Source organism: Aquila chrysaetos, chromosome 24 (genome assembly GCF_900496995.4).
Source record: "Aquila chrysaetos chrysaetos chromosome 24, bAquChr1.4, whole genome shotgun sequence".
Lineage (NCBI taxonomy): Eukaryota > Metazoa > Chordata > Aves > Accipitriformes > Accipitridae > Aquila > Aquila chrysaetos.
Genome location: NC_044027.1, coordinates 5,508,842 through 5,527,378, shown reverse-complemented (window position 1 = coordinate 5,527,378; position 18,537 = coordinate 5,508,842). Strand labels below are relative to the sequence as shown.

At 55.1% G+C, this 18,537-nt stretch overlaps 1 protein-coding gene across 5 annotated transcripts; it reads left to right on the top strand.

Annotated features, from left to right (window-relative positions):
* Positions 1-988: 988 nt before the first annotated feature.
* Positions 989-17,760, top strand: RAB44 (RAB44, member RAS oncogene family). 5 transcript variants are annotated; one of them, XM_041119893.1, is made up of 18 exons: positions 1,003-1,043; positions 1,581-1,926; positions 3,390-3,615; positions 3,712-3,826; positions 4,091-4,262; positions 4,569-4,712; positions 5,080-5,170; positions 5,293-5,388; positions 5,714-5,901; positions 6,302-6,350; positions 6,673-6,767; positions 7,295-7,689; positions 12,566-13,156; positions 13,652-13,733; positions 14,091-14,205; positions 14,978-15,079; positions 15,901-15,977; positions 16,427-17,760. In XM_041119893.1, exons 3-18 carry the CDS (start codon positions 3,406-3,408, stop codon positions 16,509-16,511), a joined length of 2,607 nt encoding a protein of 868 aa, XP_040975827.1. In that variant the 5' UTR covers positions 1,003-1,043; positions 1,581-1,926; positions 3,390-3,405; the 3' UTR covers positions 16,512-17,760. The 5 variants fall into 5 exon arrangements, with proteins under 5 accessions (XP_029856497.1, XP_029856495.1, XP_040975827.1 ...); XM_030000637.2 differs by lacking the exons at positions 12,566-13,156; positions 13,652-13,733; positions 14,091-14,205; ... (1 more) ...; positions 15,901-15,977; positions 16,427-17,760 and having other exon boundaries at positions 989-1,043; positions 7,295-9,542; XM_030000635.2 differs by lacking the exons at positions 12,566-13,156; positions 13,652-13,733; positions 14,091-14,205; ... (1 more) ...; positions 15,901-15,977; positions 16,427-17,760 and having other exon boundaries at positions 989-1,043; positions 1,581-1,931; positions 7,295-9,542.
* The last annotated feature ends 777 nt before the right edge of the window (positions 17,761-18,537 follow it).

Sequence of the window (18,537 nt, the reverse complement as noted above, 5' to 3'; positions counted from 1 at the left end):
TGCTTGCAGAGCGCTATCATGCAGCCTTTTAGCTGCTGCTGAATCAAGCCCTACAGATACAGCCCTTTTAATCTTTCCCCTTACACCAGTCCTTCCAGCCCCCTTGGCTGCTGCCAGCTGCTCCCTTCTGCTGTCACCTCCTGTTTGCCAGGAGTGGTGGTAATGGAGGAAGCAAGAAATAAATCAGCAAATACCCCCTTGTCCCTGTTTGTGGGGCTCTGAGGACAGCTGGGGGCTGGCTCTGCCGTGCGAGAGGGAGCTTGGCACCTGGGCTTGAGTTTTGCACCCCCCTGGCAGACCCCAGCCCCACACCACCTCTCCTGGGTGCGGGAGGACTGCGTCCCCCCAGCTTTGGGGACACAAAATGGTGATGGGCTTCCAGCAGCTGAGGGACAGATGGAAACCTTGCACTTTCAGTCCAGGTTGTGTTTTGCTGCTCTCCCATCCCAGCCTCAGCACGGATCGAGGATGCCAGGATCCCACAACAGCTGAGTAGGACTGGGAGGAGTGTCAGGAGCTTCCCCTCCTTTCCCCACTATATTCAATCCCTTTTCATCGAGACCTGCCTGGCATCTCCTCGGGGCTGGAAAGGGCCGTTGGTGCTGCAGGGCTTGGTCATACCCTCCCGTGGCTGGTGCTAACCCCGGCGCAGGCTGCCGGCAGGGCTCTGCAGTCTTGCTGGGCGGAGGGTGTGAATCAATGCGCTCTCCCAGGGATATTTAGGGTTTTCCCCAAAAAAGCATCCTCAGGGAAAACAAAGCCAAAATTCAGTCGTCTTTCTGCAGCAGGTGAACAGCCCCAAGGATTGTAAGAAGCTGTGACGAACCTGAGCTCAGAGGTGGTTTTTGTAAGCTGAGCACCCCAACCTGGCCATGGGATTGCTTCAATCTGGGGTAACAGACACCAGCTTTGCTCGGAGAGCGGAGAAAAAACCAGTTGAGCCTTGAATTGGTCTACAAATGTCCAAGTGGAGTGATTGCACCTGAGCTGGCTGCTGCTTCCTTAGGTTAAATGGCAAACGAGCAGGGCTGGGCGGTGACTGGGTGGGTGTGATGGGGAAGGGCACCTGCGCAGCCGGTTCCCTGCAAGTGATTTAACCAGCTTGGGTGGGGAGAGACAGGCAGTGCCCAGGCTCAGACCCGTGCTGTGAGCCAGTGGATGTTAATTCTAGTTATAGCTTAAAGATAATCGTGTTTCCCCTTGCTTGGCATGTCTTCCCATTTTGCAGTTAAAATGGAGCAAAAATGCATGTAACCCATCTAATTCCCCTGTTCCCTTGCAAACCAGAGTGGGTGCAGACCGCAGGCAGTCAGTGGGTTTGGTGCTGGCTTTAAAGCTGGTTTAATAATTCAGGCAGGACCCTTGAAAAAAACATCAGTGTGGGTAGCACAGTGGGAGAGATCTCCAAATTCTGGGGCTAAAGACCTTCCGCGGCGGGGGTTGTGGGTTTGTTCTGTCTCTGGTAGGATGTTATTATCTGTTATTATCTATATATAGTCTTGTAGTTTGGGCTATTCAGACTCTTAAAATAATGTTTACTGTTTCTCTGATGCTTTTCTCCTGCCCCAAATGCCTTCCAGTATTGACGGGACTATTGCAAACAAGGAAAGGATGGGGACTTCTGCTGTGGTTCCCGATGGCACCGGCAGTGCCCTTGCTTTGGGATCTGGGGGGAGCTTGGGGGGACGGTGACCCTCCGGATGGGCCCTTCTCGCACCCTGCTTGCAATGCAGCAAACAGGAAACATGTGAGCACCGGCAGTTGAGGGTAACCCAAAAACGGAAAGCCGCCTTGAGTAAGAGAGAAAATGAGAGCTCGGGCGCCTGGCAGGTCAAACACCGTCAGCGCGGGACCAGCATCCCTCCCGGCCTGGGGAGCCTCTTTGTCCTGCGCACCCCAAAACTGAGGGTCCCTCTGGGCACGCAGGTAAGGTAAGCTTTGCTGCTCCGGGGATAGCTCATGTGTCACCTTCAAAAATAGAAAAGCAAGGAAAATAAGGGGGTTTTCTCACTGTTGGTGAGCTGGGGAGGCTTTTTCTGGCTGCCAGTGGGGGGACTGCGGCTGGGGGCCCTTTTCTGATGGCTGGGAGCATCGTGGGGTGTTTTGGAGGGGAGGCAGGTCGCCGGGAGTCAGTGATGCTGTGGCAGGGGGGGGGGTCCCTGCTCAGCTGGGACTGGGAGGTGCGTGGTTCCCATCCCAGCCCCCCTTCTTGTTCTGCACCTCCTTTGTGTGGTGGGCTCAGCTCAGCCTCTGAGGCTAGGGCAGGTAACTGGGGGCTTTTCAATGCCTTAACCAACCCCATTGCCCCCCCCAGAGCTCCTGCTTCTGCTGTCTTAGAGGCTGGGACCACCACAAAGGCACCTGGTTTCTGTCCCTGGCTTGCTGGGCGTCCCGTGGGGCTCCAGTGACTCCTCAGAACCCCCTCGTGTCCACGTATTGCTACTGGATAGTGGTTGCAGGTGTTGTGCTTCAAGGGGATGGGGATGTTTTTGGGGCCTGTTCCCACGTTTCCGGTGTACCCCGGGATTTAGCAGAATCGCTGTTCATGTTGCAAAAAGAAAGGGGCAGAGGGCTGGGGGGGGCTCCCCGGGCCGGGAACAGAAAGCCAGGCTGTGGCCATCAGATGCCTCAAGCATGGCCCTCGCTCTCCGTCAGCCGCTCTCCGTGGCCATGGTTTCCTCCGCTCATTTTTTCAGCTTTCTCGTGCAGAGAACAGCCCCTCACGGTGACGGCGCAGTGGCTGCTGGTGATGTTGTCACCCATCCAGGATGGGGAGAGGGGAGTGGGAGGAGGGGGGGGTCCCAAGCTCAGACCCCACAAGCTGGGGCGAGCGTGCAGGCGTGATGGAAACCTCCCCGAGGTCTCACACAGCTCTCCCCGGAGGTGACTCACGGCTGTGAAAGCTGGGGGAGGAATTTTAAAAGCTGCTGATGAGTTCCAAGAAAGCAGGTGGAGCCACCACATTTTGCCCAGATCTCCAGCATCACGTTGGCCGGTCCTTTGCCGGTGTCACCTCCTGGCTGTGTCACCTCCCCGGTGACCCTCGAGCCGTGCCGGTGCCCTGTGCATCCTCCGCAGCCGGGGCAGAGCACGGGCAGATTTGGAATGGGTGCTTGGCCGGTGACAGGAGAAGCCGCTCGCCCAGTGGGTGCTGGGCTTCGAGCTGGTGGGGACGGCTGTTGCTCGCTGTGGGTCGAGGCTCCGTTTATGCCGTGCAATCAGAGATAAGTGCCTCCCTTCCTATTGCCAAACCCGGGGGCCCTTTACACCAGCCAAAATGAATGTCCAGCTCAGTCCCGCTCCGCCATCTCCCATCACGCCGGAGCAAAGGTCTCCGGCAAGGAGAGAGCCGGCTGAGGCTCAGCACCCGCTGTTTTCCCCCTCAACAGGACTGAGCCGGGAGCCATGGCCGAGCACCGGGCGGCCACCAAGGGCCGGCGTATGGGCTCCAGCCGGCGAAGGCAGCTGCAGGAGGGCTCCGGTGAGGCACCGGCAGCAGCTCCCAGCCCCAGCGAGGAGCCGCCGTGGGCATCCGAAGTGGTGCAGAGAATGCAGGACTTCTTCAGGAAGCAGGACAAGGACCAGGCGGGGTTCGTCACCCGCTCAGACATGCAGGTAAGGGATGGGGATATCTTCTCGTGTCAAATGCTGCCGCAGTGGCTGGAGCCTGGATGATGGGTAGGTGTTTCCCCTGATTTGCTTTGTTCTTAGAAATTGCAGGAGGAAGATTTCCCATGCAGCACAGAGGAGCTGGAGCTCATCTTTGATGGGCTGGATGCTGCCGGCACCGGGCGGTTAAGCACCGAGGAGTTCACTGCCGGGCTCGGTAAGTGCCAGCACGCTGCCTCCAAGTAGCCTGGGCTGATCCTGGACATGGTCCCTGCAGGGGAACCTGAAACACTCCCCTTGCTGGGTGGCACATGATGGCCCAAAAAGTGTCCCCATGCCCGGGTCTCAGCCTATGGCTGGCATGGTGAGGGCTCCTATTGTGCTGAAGCGGCTTGTCAAAGCCACGGGGTGGGAAGTGTCGGGGTCTGGGCTTTGCTGTCACCCCGGCCGGGCACTGAGGGTTTGGGGTATCTGTTGGCAGGGCAGTTCCTGAGCTCCCAAAAAGCTACCAGGAACCACCGCCGGCGGAAAACAGCATCCCGGAGGGTCCGCTTGGTCCTCCCCAGCCCAGCGTTGGATGGGGTGGACAGCGAGGAGCAGAGACACTTTGCTGCCTTCATGGAGCAGCTGGGCACGGACAATGTCTCTGAAGAGTAAGCCACCCTGTTTAGCACCCATGGGTGTCCTGCAGGATGGGGCTGAGCTGCCCTAGGGGGAAAGGCTTGGGACAGGGCAGGGTATTCCCCTCATTTGGTCCCTGTGCAGGCAGTGAGCACAGAAATGGCTTAGAGGTGCCTTTGCCCCAAGTGCAGGAGCAGGGGACAGGATCACGGTCACCCCAATGCTCATCTGTCCCCCAGGACCATGTGTCCTGAACGGTGTGAGCTAAATGACCTGGGATCCCATAGCTGGCCCGGCTTTGGGGGGATGCTCACCACGAAACACCCCTCTCCCCGCAGACAGGAGATCTGGCAGCTCTGGGTGAAGCTCCGGGAGGACGAACCCCAGCTCCTGGGCAACCTGGAGGACTTTCTGGCCAAGATGAGGCACCGCATCCAAGAAGCCAGGAGCAAGAAGGAGGCTTTGAAGGCGACCCTGAACAAGTGAGTCACCCCAGGGCAGTGGAGAGGGACGGGATGGGAAGGATGGGGACAGGGATGGGACACCCTGCTCACCCCAGCCATGGAGATGCACCCAAGGAGGGAGAAACCTGGGTGCTTTCAGCATCTCCATCAGTGGCTGGAACACCAGTTTCACTGGGAGCCGACGTTTGGGGCCGGGCTCCCTCTACAGTCACACACGGGATGGCAAAGTGCCGGACTCAGACTGCTGGACACGTCCTTGCTGGGTGAACCCCTCCGGGCTGACCCAGCTGCAGCCTGCAGGTCCCATGGGCAATGTGGGGTCCCAGGGACCTGCACCCACCGCAGCAGGGTCTGACCACCCCTCTGGCCGTGCTATCTCCGGCAGGCGTGTGGCTGAACATGACAAGGAGGTGCAGCAGCTCTGTGAGGCCCTGGAGCAGCAGATTCAGCAGGAGCAGCAGCGGCTGGAGCAGCAGGTGGGTCACCAGCTACACCTCTCCCCTTGCCATCCACCCTGGGAGGGGACCCAGCACCCCCAAACCCCTGTGGCAGCTCCCAGATGGGTGAGTGGGTGCTAACATCCTTGTTGCTATCCCAGAGCGTGGCCCGGAGCCACCAGCACGGCATGGAGCTGCAGCGAGCGCTGGATGCCAGCGAGAGGGAGGTGCAGCGCTTGGTCATGGCGCAGATGGAGGTGAGCTGCACCCAAGCCCCAGCCCCACATCGTGCGTACGGGGTCTCTGGGCTGTGCCCATAGCAGCAACAGGGTGTTATACAGCTGATCCTGGTCTGTCCCCACCAGCCTTTGATGCGGGTTGTCACATAGGACCTCCATCACCACCACCTTTGCCACCCCCATCCCCGTGCTCCCCTCCATCCCCAGAGGACCCAAGTTGAATTTCCCACCCACCACCCTCAGGGGGAGAAATTCATCCCTGGGTCTAGAGGAGGTGGTTATCCATAATTTGTTTGCATGAGGGTCCTGGCGGGGTGTGAGTGTCCTGGCTGCCATCCCGCAGCTGGAGACGCGGTGCCGCAGCCTCCGCAGCATGCAGCAAGCCACCAGCACTGAAAACCGGCAGCTGGAGGAGAGCAACCGGGTGCTGGAGGACCGCCTGCAGCACCTCCACCAGCAGCTCCAGCAGACCCAGGGGCGCCTGCAGACAGCGAGGGCTGCGGTGGCTTGGGAGAACATGGAGGAGCCCGGGTGAGTAGCTGAGAGACCAACATCTCCCTCTGCACCTATGAGGTCTCCTCCTGGGGCTTGCAGTGGATGGGGAATGAGTTTCACAGGTCTCGGCCATTGCTGTGCTTCAGTGGTCTCCACGGTGTAAATTAATCACAGCTTGGTATGAAATGCATCAGAAAAAAAGCCAGGATTATCAGCACCATGCACTGAACATGTCCCTGTAGGGCAGTGCTAGCGGAGATGGGGGGATGTCCTTCACCCAGAAAGACCCAACAAGGACTGATCCAAGGGTTGTGGGTTTTGCTGTCCTGCTCCAGCCCATCGCTGCCTCCAGGGCTGGGGACTACCCTGGGGCAGGGATGGATGTGGTGAAGAGGATGCAATTGCCATTTTGACCCCTGTGCTCTTGTGTTTGCAGAGACGGAGTGGCTGCAGAGCTGCCCAGCGAGATGGCCCTGTCCCCACAGGTACCGCAGCTGGGTGTGTGGGGATGGGATGGGGTGTCCGTGCTCCAGGGCCTTGTGCTGTTCAGTTTGGGACTGCTGGGGACCCCAAAAGCACAGGATGCTTCTGCAGCAGAGGCAATGTCTCCCCTGAAATCTTTCTCAACTGGGTCGGCATGGTGCCATACAGATGCTTGGGAAGGGGGGGGGTAGCAGCTTCTTACTTCTGATACCCCCAAGATTTTGGGTGGGTACGTCTCTGCCAGAGAGCTCAGCATCATTTCAGGTGGATATACTCCCTCACCAAGCACTTTTCTCTCTCCTCTTCCCACCCTGTTTACTGCAGATGAGTCTGGAGAAGAGTGAGAAGTACCGCTCCGAGATGCGGACCAGGCTGGGGTCCCAGAGTGGCAAGCCCAAAGTCAAGAGCACCCACCAAGTGTAAGAGGTCCTTGGTCACAGCTGCTGCTTCAGCTCGTGCCCTTGATATCTGCGAGCCAGTGCTAAGCACCAAGTCCTGCACCCTCTCCAGGCAAAACCTGACATTAGCTCCTTTTAATGCTCTTTTTCCACCCACTCATCTCTCATCCTGGAGATCAGATTGCTTACCCTGGCTTGCCATCCTGCATCGCTCCCTTGGCTCAGGCACTCACCGTACCTGGCCAAGAGTTGTCTTTTCATCTCCGATAATGTGAACACAGAGCCTGGGAAGAAGCATGCTAGCTTGCTGGGCAGGATACGGCCCCTGGTCTGTCTCCTTGGGTGTGCATCCCCCTTTCCCCTGTCCCCATCACTACCTGTGTGAACCTCCAGTACACTCAGAGGGTAAATGGAAGGTGGGTTTGGAGAGGGACAGGGCGAGGTGGTGGAGGAGTGGACCCCCCCAGTGGCAGCCCCAGCGGTTGGGAGGGAGCTGCAGCCTGACCTGGAAACTGGACTGACCTCCCCCCATTTTCTGCCCTTTCCAGGGTTTGGGAAATGCTGCCAGCAGAAATAAGCCTTTTGGGAGCCCCGCCGAGAGCGAGCTCCGTGGAAGAGGACCCCTTCCCAGAATTTCTCAAAGAGGAACGTTTTTCTAACCAAAGCTCTTTGCTAAGAGAGATGAATGATGCAATAGCGGCTCTGAGCAAACAGCTGAAGCCACAGGCACCAGGTACACCCCCTGTGCCGGCAGACGCTGCCTGTCACCCCCAGGATGATGCTGAGCCCCAAACGGGGCCGGAGGCAGCCACAGCCCATGGCACAACCCCCGGGGTCCTGCAAGAGACCCTCCCCAGCCACGTCGCTCCCAAGCCGTTTGAAGGAGACCTGAAAGAGGGACCAGCCGCAGCTGAGCTTTGTGCTCCGGACACGACACAGGCTGGTGCGTCTGTGGGAGCCAGGCACCGCAGGGCTCAGGAGCCGGGGGCAGAGCAGGGAGAGAGCCCGGAGGATGCACGGAGGATGTTATTCCTGCAGGGAAAGGGCGCTGGTGTGAAGGAGCTGATGCTAAAGGCGGCTCAGCATCTGCAAGAAGCACCGGGAGAGAGCACAGAGGCAGGAGAGCAGGCACTGATGGAGGCGGAGGGAGAAGGATGGATGCAGGAAAAAATAGGTTGGGAAAAGGTACAGCCCCCAGGAGAAGCTGAGGAAGTGGCATTAAGCCAGGGAGAAAATCTGGAGACAGGTCTGGGGCCACCTGAGCCTGGGGAGGCAGGACTAGCAGCGGGATGGCAGCTTGCTACAGATGAGCTTGGCCCGGCTGTGGCTCCAGGAGAGCATGCACAGCCCCTGGACATGGGTCTGGGGGAAGAGGCTGACCTGCCATCGGGGCTCTCAGAGAAACTTGAAATAAAGCCAGGAGAGCACCTGGAGCCAGAGCCACCATCCCAGGTTGAGGCACGAATGGGAGCAGCCCAGAAGGACGGTGTCCTCCCCGAGGTGACAGTGGCTCCTGGCCCCGGGATGCTGGACGAAGAGCATGTCAGTGCAGAGGTGCAGCCCCAGGGAGAAACCTTAGATGCTGACGTGCTGCCAGCCCCAGCTCAGCATGGAGGGAGCAGCAGAGCCAGGGCCGAGGAAGGGGAGGTGGAGGTAACACAACCCAGGGAGGCAGAACCGCAACCGCAGGGTGAGTCTGCGAGGGGAGAGGCAGGATGGGGGGGGAGCGTGGGTGCAGAGGTGCCGCTGCCGGCGGCTGTGCCACCCGCCGACATGCAGGAAGGTGGAGCGGGAACAGATGTGCAACCGCTGGAGGCCCAGAGCAACGATGCCAACATGCAGCTGCTTGCAGAGGTGAAGGCAGCTCTGCAGCCGCTGAGCGAGGCCGGCTCTCTGGGGACAGAGCAGGGAGGGAGCGTAGCTCCAGGTGTGCAGCCACTGGAGGAGGATGATAAACCAGAGTTAGGGCTGGGGGGGGGAAATGGGTGCTGCTGCAGTGCATGGTGAGGGTCCTTCCCCAGCAGAAACACCTGCAGAGAGCCCAGATGTGGGTGGGCTGTTCCCAGTTAAGGCTCAGGCACTGGAAACGGTGGAGACAGAGGACTCCCAGGCAGACACGCAGCTGCATGGAGGTGCCAGCCCAGAAACCCTCCAGGGAGGGGGCGACTGTGCAGCCGTACATCTCCTGGAGGAGGCTGAGGATGGGGAACAAGGACACGGTGAGTGTGGGCTGCCACAAGAGGCTTTGCTTTACCCCCATGGAGTGACGATCAGGCAGGGAGAGGGGGCTGCTGCTCGTGTGCAGTCCCCTGAGGAGGCTGTAATGTTGGACATGCTGGAGGTTCAGAGCTCTGATGCCAATGTGCAGCTGCTTGCAGAGGTGGATGAGCTCAGTTTGACCCCAGGAGGGAGCAGTGAGACAGATCTGCAGCTGCCAAGCGAGGTTAGGTCCCCGGGGACAGAGCAGGGAGCGAGCTGGGCTCCCGATGTGCAACCCCTGGATCAGGTTGATACGCCAGAGTTAGTGGAAATGGTGGAGGCAGAGGACTCCCGGACAGACACACAGCTTCGTGGGGGTGCCAGCCCAGAAACCCCCCAGGGAGGGGGGGACCATGCAGCCATGCAGCTTGGGGAGGAGGCTGAGGATGGGGAACAAGGGCAGGGTGAGCATGGGCTGCCACATGAACCTGTGCTTGATCTGCAGGGAGCAGGAGTTGGGCAGGGAGAGGGGGCTGGTGCAGGCGTGCAGCCCCCTGAGGAGGCTGTAACCCTGGACACACTGGAGATTCAGAGCTCTGATGCCAATGTGCAGCTGCTTACAGAGGCAGAGGAGCTCAGATTGACCCCAGGAGGGAACAGTGAGACAGATCTGCAGCCCCTGGGTGAGGCCGGCTCCCTGGGGACAGAGCAGGGAGCGAGCTGGGCTCCAGGTGTGCATCCCCTGGACCGGGTTGATAAACCAGAGTTAGTGGAATTGGAGGCAGAGGACTCCTGGGTAGACACGGCGCTTCATGGGGGTCTTGGCCCAGAAGCCCCATGGGGCAGGAAGACCAGAAGAGCCGTGCAGCTTGGGGAGGAGGCTGAGGATGGGGGACAAGGGCTGGGGGAGCATGGGCTGCCACACGAGTCTGTGCTTGGTCCGCAAGGAGCAGGAGTTGGACAGGGAGAGGTGGCTGATGCAGGCGTGCAACTGTGGGAGTCGGGTGAAAACCTGGACACACTGGAAGTTCAAAGCACTGATGCAAATGTGCAGCAGCCTGCAGAGGCAGATGAGCTTGAAATGACCCCAGGAGGGAGCATGGAGGCAGATCTGCAGCTGCCAAGTGAGGTTAGGTCCCCAGGGACAGAGCAGGGAGTGAGCTGGGCTCCAGATGTGCAACCCCTGGATCAGGTTGATACACCAGAGTTAGTGGAAATGGTGGAGGCAGAGGACTCCCGGACAGACACGCAGCTTCTTGGGGGTGCCAGCCCAGAAACCCTCCAGAGAGGGGGGGACCATGCAGCCATGCAGCTTGGGGAGGAGGCTGAGGACGGGGCACAAGGGCTGGGGGAGCATGGGCTGCCACACGAGTCTGTGCTTGGTCCACAGGGAGCAGGAGTTGGGCAGGGAGAGGGGGCTGATGCAGGTGTGCAACTGTGGGAGTTGGCTGAAAGCTTGGACTTGCTGGAGGACCAGAGCACTGATGCCAACGTGCAGCTGCTTGCAGAGGTGGATGAGCTCAGACTGACCCCAGGAGGGAGCAGTGAGACAGATCTGCAGCCCCTGAGTGAGGCCGGCTCCCTTGGGACAGAGCAGGGAGGGAGCTGGGCTCCAGATGTTCAACCCCTGGATCAGGTTGATAAACCAGGGTTAGTGGAAATGGTGGAGGCAGAGGACTCCCAGACAGACACACAGCTTCTTGGGGGTGCCAGCCCAGAAACCCCCCAGGGAGGGGGGGACCATGCAGCCACGCAGCTTGGGGAGGAGGCTGAGGATGGGGGACAAGGGCTGGGGGAGCATGGGCTGCCACACGAGTCTGTGCTTGATCCGCAGGGAGCAGGAGTTGGGCAGGGAGAGGGGGCTGGTGCAGGCGTGCAGCCCCCTGAGGAGGCTGTAACCCTGGACACACTGGTAGTTCAAAGCAGTGATGCAAACATGCAGCCGCTTGCAAAGGTGGATGAGCTCGAACTGACCCCAGGAGGGAGCACAGAGGCAGATCTGCAGCTCTTGAGTGAGGTCAGCTCCCTGGATACAGAGCAGGGAGGGAGTGTGACTCCAGATGTGCATCCCCTGGACCGGGTTGATAAACCAGAGTTAGTGGAATTGGAGGCAGAGGACTCCTGGGTAGACACACAGCTTCGTGGGGGTCTTGGCCCAGAAGCCCCATGGGGCAGGAAGACCAGAAGAGCCGTGCAGCTCGGGGAGGAGGCTGAGGATGGGGGACAAGGGCTGGGGGAGCATGGGCTGCCACACGAGTCTGTGCTTGGTCCGCAAGGAGCAGGAGTTGGACAGGGAGAGGTGGCTGATGCAGGCGTGCAACTGTGGGAGTCGGGTGAAAACCTGGACACACTGGAAGTTCAAAGCACTGATGCAAATGTGCAGCAGCCTGCAGAGGCAGATGAGCTTGACATGACCCCAGGAGGGAGCATGGAGGCAGATCTGCAGCTGCCAAGTGAGGTTAGGTCCCCAGGGACAGAGCATGGGCTGCCACACGAGTTTGTGCTTGATCTTCAGGGAGCAGGAGTTGGGCAGGGAGAGGGGGCTGGTGCAGGTGTGCAACTGTGGGAGTTGGCTGAAAGCCTGGACTTGCTGGAGGACCAGAGCACTGATGCCAACGTGCAGCTGCTTGCAGAGGTGGATGAGCTCAGACTGACCCCAGGAGGGAGCAGTGAGACAGATCTGCAGCCCCTGAGTGAGGCCGGCTCCCTTGGGACAGAGCAGGGAGGGAGCTGGGCTCCCGATGTGCAACCCCTGGATCAGGTTGATACGCCAGAGTTAGTGGAAATGGTGGAGGCAGAGGACTCCCGGACAGACACACAGCTTCGTGGGGGTGCCAGCCCAGAAACCCCCCAGGGAGGGGGGGACCATGCAGCCATGCAGCTTGGGGAGGAGGCTGAGGATGGGGAACAAGGGCAGGGTGAGCATGGGCTGCCACATGAGCCTGTGCTTGATCCGCAGGGAGCAGGAGTTGGGCAGGGAGAGGGGGCTGGTGCAGGCATGCAGCCCCCTGAGGAGGCTGTAACCCTGGACACACTGGAGATTCAGAGAACTGATGCAAATATGCAGCTGCTTACAGAGGCAGAGGAGCTCAAATCAACCTCGGCAGGGAGCACAGAGGCAGATCTGGCACACTTGGGTGCAACTGGGATGTTGTGGGAAGGGGAGCAGAGTCAGCCTCCTGGTTTGGAGGCAGGTCTGCGTGCAGCTCACGCCGCAGACACGTGGGAGGGAGCTGCTGGTGCACGTGTGTCCCCTCCACTTGAGGCTGCTTCCTATCCCGAGTGTGCCGCTGCTGCTGAGGGTCCTGGTCTGGAAGTAAAGCTGGGAGCACTCACTGGTCCTCATGGGCAGATCCTGGAGGACACCCAGACACTGGAATTACCACAGGGAGAGAGAGCTGCTGCAGAGGGGAGGCTTCTGGATGGAGCTCAACGTCTGGAGGTGGTGCAGGGAGAGAGGCTGGAGGCGGGGGTGAGTTTAGTTGACACTCAGGGTCTAGGGCTAAAGCAGGGCCGTGATGATGGTGCGTTTGAGCTGGCCTCCCTGGTCTTCGAGGTGCCGTTACAAATCAGCACTCTAAAGCTGGAAAGGATGATGCAGAAGGATGTTCTCATTCCAGATGTGCGGCGGCTAGGCACTTCGGGACAGGCAGTCCAAAGCGAGCTTCAGGAGCAGGTCTCGGCACAGGCAGATAAGGTGAGGCTTCACACTGCTTCCCAGCAGCTGAAGGAGAAGCCACTGCATGTGGTGGAAACAGAGCAGGTAGCTGCCAGACCCGCTGAACCTCCAAAACAAGAGATGCCACCAGCATCAACCCTTCACATGAGGGTCCAACAGGAGGAAGATGCTGGGAAAGACCAGCTGGGGATGGTCCTTGGAGACAGCTCAGTGGGGGATGGAGACAACAGCAGCATGCAGCCTCAAAAGCAACACTTGGGAGAACAGAGTGAAGACCTTAATGTTGATCAATGGGAGAAGAAGCAAGAAGTTGGACAGAAAACGAGCCAGAAAGGTGAGCCCAGCCCAGGAAAGCCAGGGGCTGTGACTGCAGATGGGGGAGGACCTGCCCCAAGGGGTTCTCCTGAAGCCTCCCTGGAGCCAGACCACCTCTACAACGTGCTGTTCGTCGGGGACTCCCATGTGGGAAAAACATCATTCCTGTACCGGTTGCACGCCGACACCTTCAACCCTCACCTCACTGCCACAGTAGGTAGGTCTCGTCCAGCTCCTCTCCAGCACAGCTCTGCACCTCCTTGGGTGACCTTCACAGTCCCCTCTCCTCCACCCCACAAGCTTCTGGTGGTTATTACATGCATGTTACAGCTCACGCCACGTGCTATACAACCTGTCACCAAGGACCAAATAGGACCACCGGCTTCGCATGTCTGGATGCTCCTGAGCAGGCAATGCTGGTCCTCCTTGCTCTCGCTAGGGGCACGAATAGTAATGGCCCTGGTGCTTTCTTCCCTGCTTTGCTTTTCAGCTATATTCTTCTCTTTTAACCAACCTGGTTTTACTCATCATGAGACTAGAGACCTTCCCAAAATCCAGCCATCAAATATCTAAAAGCTGGAGGTTCACTTAAGACCAGCGCACTGGAGCCACAGCCTCAGACCACACCTGCACCGTGTGCTTTCTCCATCCATCCTCTGTCACAAGGATGAACTCTACAGTATCAAAATATCTCTTTTTTTTTTTCTCCTAGGACTGGATTATCAGGTCAAAAACCTCATTGTGGACAACAAGCGCTTTGCTCTCCGCCTGTGGGACTCGGCCGGTCAAGAAAGGTGAGGTGCTGTGCTGTCTGCCTAAGGAGAGCAACCTGTGGTTTTCTTTTTTTTTTTTTTTTTTCCCCCCTTGTAGTTTAGTGGAAAGGAATGTTCTTGGCTTTGCTAAGCAAAGGAGGGGTTGTTTAAGAAGGGACTCTGTACAGTGTGTGATCTGATAAAGAATAATAAAGGAAGTAATTAAGATAAAAATAAGCACTCGGGCTGTTTGTATGGCCTCTGTGATCAGGATGGGAGCAAAATCTGGGTTTTGCCTTTTTTGTAGACATGCATTTCCAGCTTTCCCACTGGGATTTCAGATCGCTCCTAGGCAAAAGCTCCTTAGACCTTATTGGTGACCATTTAAAATGTACACAGGTACCACAGTATGACCAAGCAGTTCTTCCGGAAGGCGGATGGCGTTGTGCTGATGTACGATATCACATCGGAGTACTCCTTCTCGGATGTGCGGTACTGGCTGAGCTGCATCCAGGTGGGTGAAGTAGGAAAACCTCATTCTGTCTCCGAGTTCTTGGAACTGGCAGTGAATCCGAGCTCAGCATTTCCCCACCTGACCTCTGCCACTGGTTAAGGATGGACATCTGGGGGTGACCAAGCCCTTTGTAAAGGGCATTCTGCTTTGCTTTGGTTAGAAAACAATTTTTCTTGGAGGATTTAAATTCAGATACTGAAAATTTTCACATTTTTGCAGTGTTTCCTGGGGTAATTTGTTGATAGCATCGTTGTGATAATGATCAACTTTTTTTAAATCAAAAAGAGGAATGGAAAATGTTGAAAGTTATTTTGATAATGCTTTTAAATCAAGAATAGTCCACTTTGAGTCCTGGGAAATGGGAGGCAACTTGTGTCTAATTAAAAACTTCTTGTCAGAGATTTCCAGTCAAGTACAAAGTCAGCGTTTAAAAACGCTGGAACAAAAAAGGATGTCACCTTGCTCAGTGCCTGTAGATGTCAGCCAGAGCATCTCCTGGATGGTTCCTGAAGTTGAACACAAAGTGAATTCACTACAAGGCTAATTCATCCAGTGCTCTGCCCTGTTAATAGACCAGGACAGATGATTTAAGGGGAAAAAAAATCCCATTCTTAAATGCTGTTAAACTTGTTTAAGAATTTAAGGTTTTTTTATCAGCCCAAATCTGTGGGCATCCTTCCCGGTGCTCCAGGATGTGCCTAGACAGTGTGGCTGGCTGTGATTCAAGGGAGATTCAGACACGCTCCTGATCTTCCCCTCTTTAATTGCCCAGGAAGGAGCAGAAGACGGAGTTGCTATTCTGCTTCTTGGGAACAAAACTGACTGCGCTGAAGTCAGAAAGGTCCCTACAGAGGAGGGGGAACGCTTGGCCAAGGTAGGTGCATGACCCTGCTAAAGTGTGCTGTCCACCCAAGTTGGGCAAGGACAGCTAAGGATGGATGCCACCAGCCTGAGGACCTGAAGAAAGGTGAAAGCCCTTAACTTACCTTTTGTGCACTGGTGGCTGGCAAAGTGATCTCTGAACCCATCTTTCACCCTTCCCTGCCTTGCTTTCCCCTTGCTGCCCCAGTAAAACAGTTTATGAAACTGGATCTATAAATTAAAACATTTTCAGCTCTCTTTATCTTTGCTGTGAAGTGTCACATGTCTTCCCAGCATCCTATAAATAGTAAAACCACCAAGCTCTATTCTATTTAAAAGAGACTGAAATGTTTAAAGTACGATTAATCTCTTCAAATGTAGATGGCTAATAAAAATCAGGTGAGAAGAATCTTACCTTTACTGACTTAATTTCAAAGTTTATGGGATTTGGGCCAGTATCCATTGAGCAGTTTTACAAATGGAGACAGCAGGACAAGGGGTTAGATGCTTTTCTTCCCAAACTAGTCACTGGCAGGCACAAAAGACCTGAGAACATCTAGTTACATCTCCGTATTCGCTCCATTAACTGGAGGGCATCGCATCTCGTTCTGTCTGCAGTGTCAGCCTTTTCCTTGGTATTAAAAGTTGGTGTTGTAGCTACCAGACAACCTGGATTTCACACTTGTATTCCAGTAAATAGGTTACTGACTTATTTGTTTCCTTGAGTCCCTCCTATTTCCCCTTGGCTGTGACTGTCCCGTGGCTATTTACTCCCACATTAAGCTACTCCAATGCAAGAATATTACATTTCTATTTGGGCTCACTGTCTTCCAGGAGCATCAGCTCACGTTTTACGAATGTAGTGCTGCCTCGGGCCACAATGTCTTGGAATCCATGGTCAGCTTAATCAGGTGAGGCATGAGCTTGGATTTTGCCAGCTGTCCTGAATTTAATGGGCTTCCTTCTGCTTTTTTAACTCCAAATGCTGGTGTGTAACTGTCACTTGAGACTCCATGTGCCCAAATGTCAGGGAAAACTTGGAGCAGCATGTGCACGCTGGGATGAGCCAGAGATAAGGTAAGATGTCTCCTGAGTAGTCAGCATTGCAAGGAGATTAACAAAACCCTTCTCAGGATGCTGCTGATTTCTCCCTGGGTTGACTGAAATAAATTCTGTCTGTGACTTGATTTAGGTTGGCATTTTTAGCAGAGCCCATGGTTCTCAAATTGGCCTGAGCTGGAAGGCTCCTAACTCCTTTCAGCCATGCTGAGCCTCCTTTACTGATGCTTGTCAAGGCAAATAGCATAGCAATGCAAAATATGGAGGAAATACCTGGCTAATTTGCTTCCTTTTCTCCCAGGTTGCTCAAAGTTCGTGAAGATGAATTGAAAAATAAAGCAGCAGAGGTACCAAAGCCACCCCGGAAGAAAAAGGGCTGCTGCTAGTGATGGACAGACCCCCCTGCCTCCCAGATCTGAAACTGCAGCGACAGCCAGAAAAGCATAAAAATAGCCCTCAAACACCATCTCTGCTCCCCATGTGTCTGCCTTGCCTGACCTCCCTCAGATGCTGAGAGCAAAAGCTGCTGCGGAGGAGCTGGCTGTCACCCGGCCCCTTCCCCGCTCATCTCCTGCCATTATCCCAGAGCACATAAGCCCTCCAAAATACTTGTTGGGAAATTTTGCCACTTTCTTTTGGAGACAAAGAACAGGCTAAGGAAAGAGGCAGGAAAGGAATGCAGCTGGATCTGAGATGCTGGAACGATACTGGAAGCAGCAGGGAGCAAAACCGTGTCTTGGGATAAAAGAAAGGAATACCAGGAGTCACCTGAAGACCAGTGTATAAAACAAGGTGGGGTTAGGGCCATTGGTGCTGCCATGCAGTGGTGACTTTTGCTCTGGCTTTGCAATCTGATCGGATTTGATCCGGAACAATGAAGTATGCAATATATCCTAAATGCACTTTGTAAGTCTTTCCAATTAGGCAAGGTAAGCTAGTTTTTCCTCTTTCCTGGCTTATTGTGCCAGTGAGCAGTAATGGGTCTTGACAGAAAACTGCTAAAAACTTTGTTCAAAATAAATTCAAAAGCCCCAATAGCACGTCCAGGATAATAGAAAGAGCACTGGGGTGTGGGATGTATGATCAGATAAATGCTTTCCAGACGTCTTCTCATTGCATTGCTCCCAGAGCAGACTTTTGCACTATTGCAGCAACTCTCAGGATGGGCAGGGAAGAGCAAGGTGCTGCACCCTGCCCTCCTACAACTGAGACGGCTTCTTTATGAAATACTGAATCAGTTTTAAAAGGCAGCGTGAAAAATCTAAACAAGCACATGTCACAATTTCAAGGGTTTTTTTCTTTTTACAGCTTGATGCAGAGAACTGTATTTTTGCAGAGAAGGACATACAGACTAAATAAAAAAGAATATGAATGTTATATGTTAGTATTTTTATATATTCATGTGTTGCCTCATCCCCCAGCAGTTCAACAGCTGTATTCAAAGACTGTGCTTACATGCATATTTTGGGGAAATAATTCTGCTCAGATGGATTTGCTTTTTGTTGCCATTATTATTTATATGTATATTATGGCAAAGCATAATAGTAGCCAGTTTCTGCTTTACAAAAATATAGTGACAACAAGAGTTGGTTTTCTAATAACACTATATATTAAAAAAAAAAGTATATAATTCTGCATGTTTCTGACTCTGTTATAGCTCAGCTTTCCAAAGAAACAAGGCTTAAGAGCTCCAGATGCCCATGTACATGTACCAGTTTTCTCTTTCCCTGCTTCAAACAGTTTTTAGCAGTCCCCGACTGATTTGCAAAGCTATGAGACGTTGCCACTCCTGTATGAATAAAGGCCTGAGTAACTGAAGCTAATCAACATCCCCATTGATGGAAAAATTGCAGTTTAAGTTTAGTCTTTATCAGACAATGTCAAATCTCCATGGGAGAGACCTGTAACGCACAGAGCCCGGCGAGAGCAGACTTTCTTGGTTCTGCTGCTCACAGAATTACCCCTTTAAAGGGGCCAGCTCTGCGTGATACCCAAAAGCGCTTGCTGGAAATGATGTTCATTTGCAAATGGAGATGAAGAGAGACCACTGATGGACCAAGCTCATGCTCAATAAAACCAGGGGTTATGAGCTTTACCAGGTAGGGTACAACTTTGCAGTGACACAGGAATTTCCGAGTCTTTTAGAGATGAGTTCTCTCCTCCGCACACCCCATCTCAGTGCTCCAGCAGCTCTGTACCATTAAAGCTCCCGTCCCCTGAGTGTCTTCCCCCAGCCTGCCCACTGCCACAAGCCATTCTCCCTTGGCTGTATCATTAAAAGACTTAATTTTCTTAATGCAATATGTTTATATTCCCATTCCATGTCAATTCCTCTTTACTGTATTTCATTATAAAATATTTTTACTGATGGAGCGGTAGGAGCTGCCTGAAGACCACAGCTCCTCAGGAAGA

What these genes read in the sequence shown, in the direction of transcription:
- RAB44 (XM_030000634.2), top strand. Translation starts at nt 10,027, where the DNA reads ATGACCCCAGGAGGGAGCATGGAGGCAGATCTGCAGCTGCCAAGTGAG. An exon ending in TCACCTCACTGCCACAGTAG is followed by an intron (nt 13,157 to 13,651) that starts GTAGGTCTCGTC and finishes TTTTTCTCCTAG; the next exon opens with GACTGGATTATCAGGTCAAA. An exon ending in TCCATGGTCAGCTTAATCAG is followed by an intron (nt 15,978 to 16,426) that starts GTGAGGCATGAG and finishes CTTTTCTCCCAG; the next exon opens with GTTGCTCAAAGTTCGTGAAG.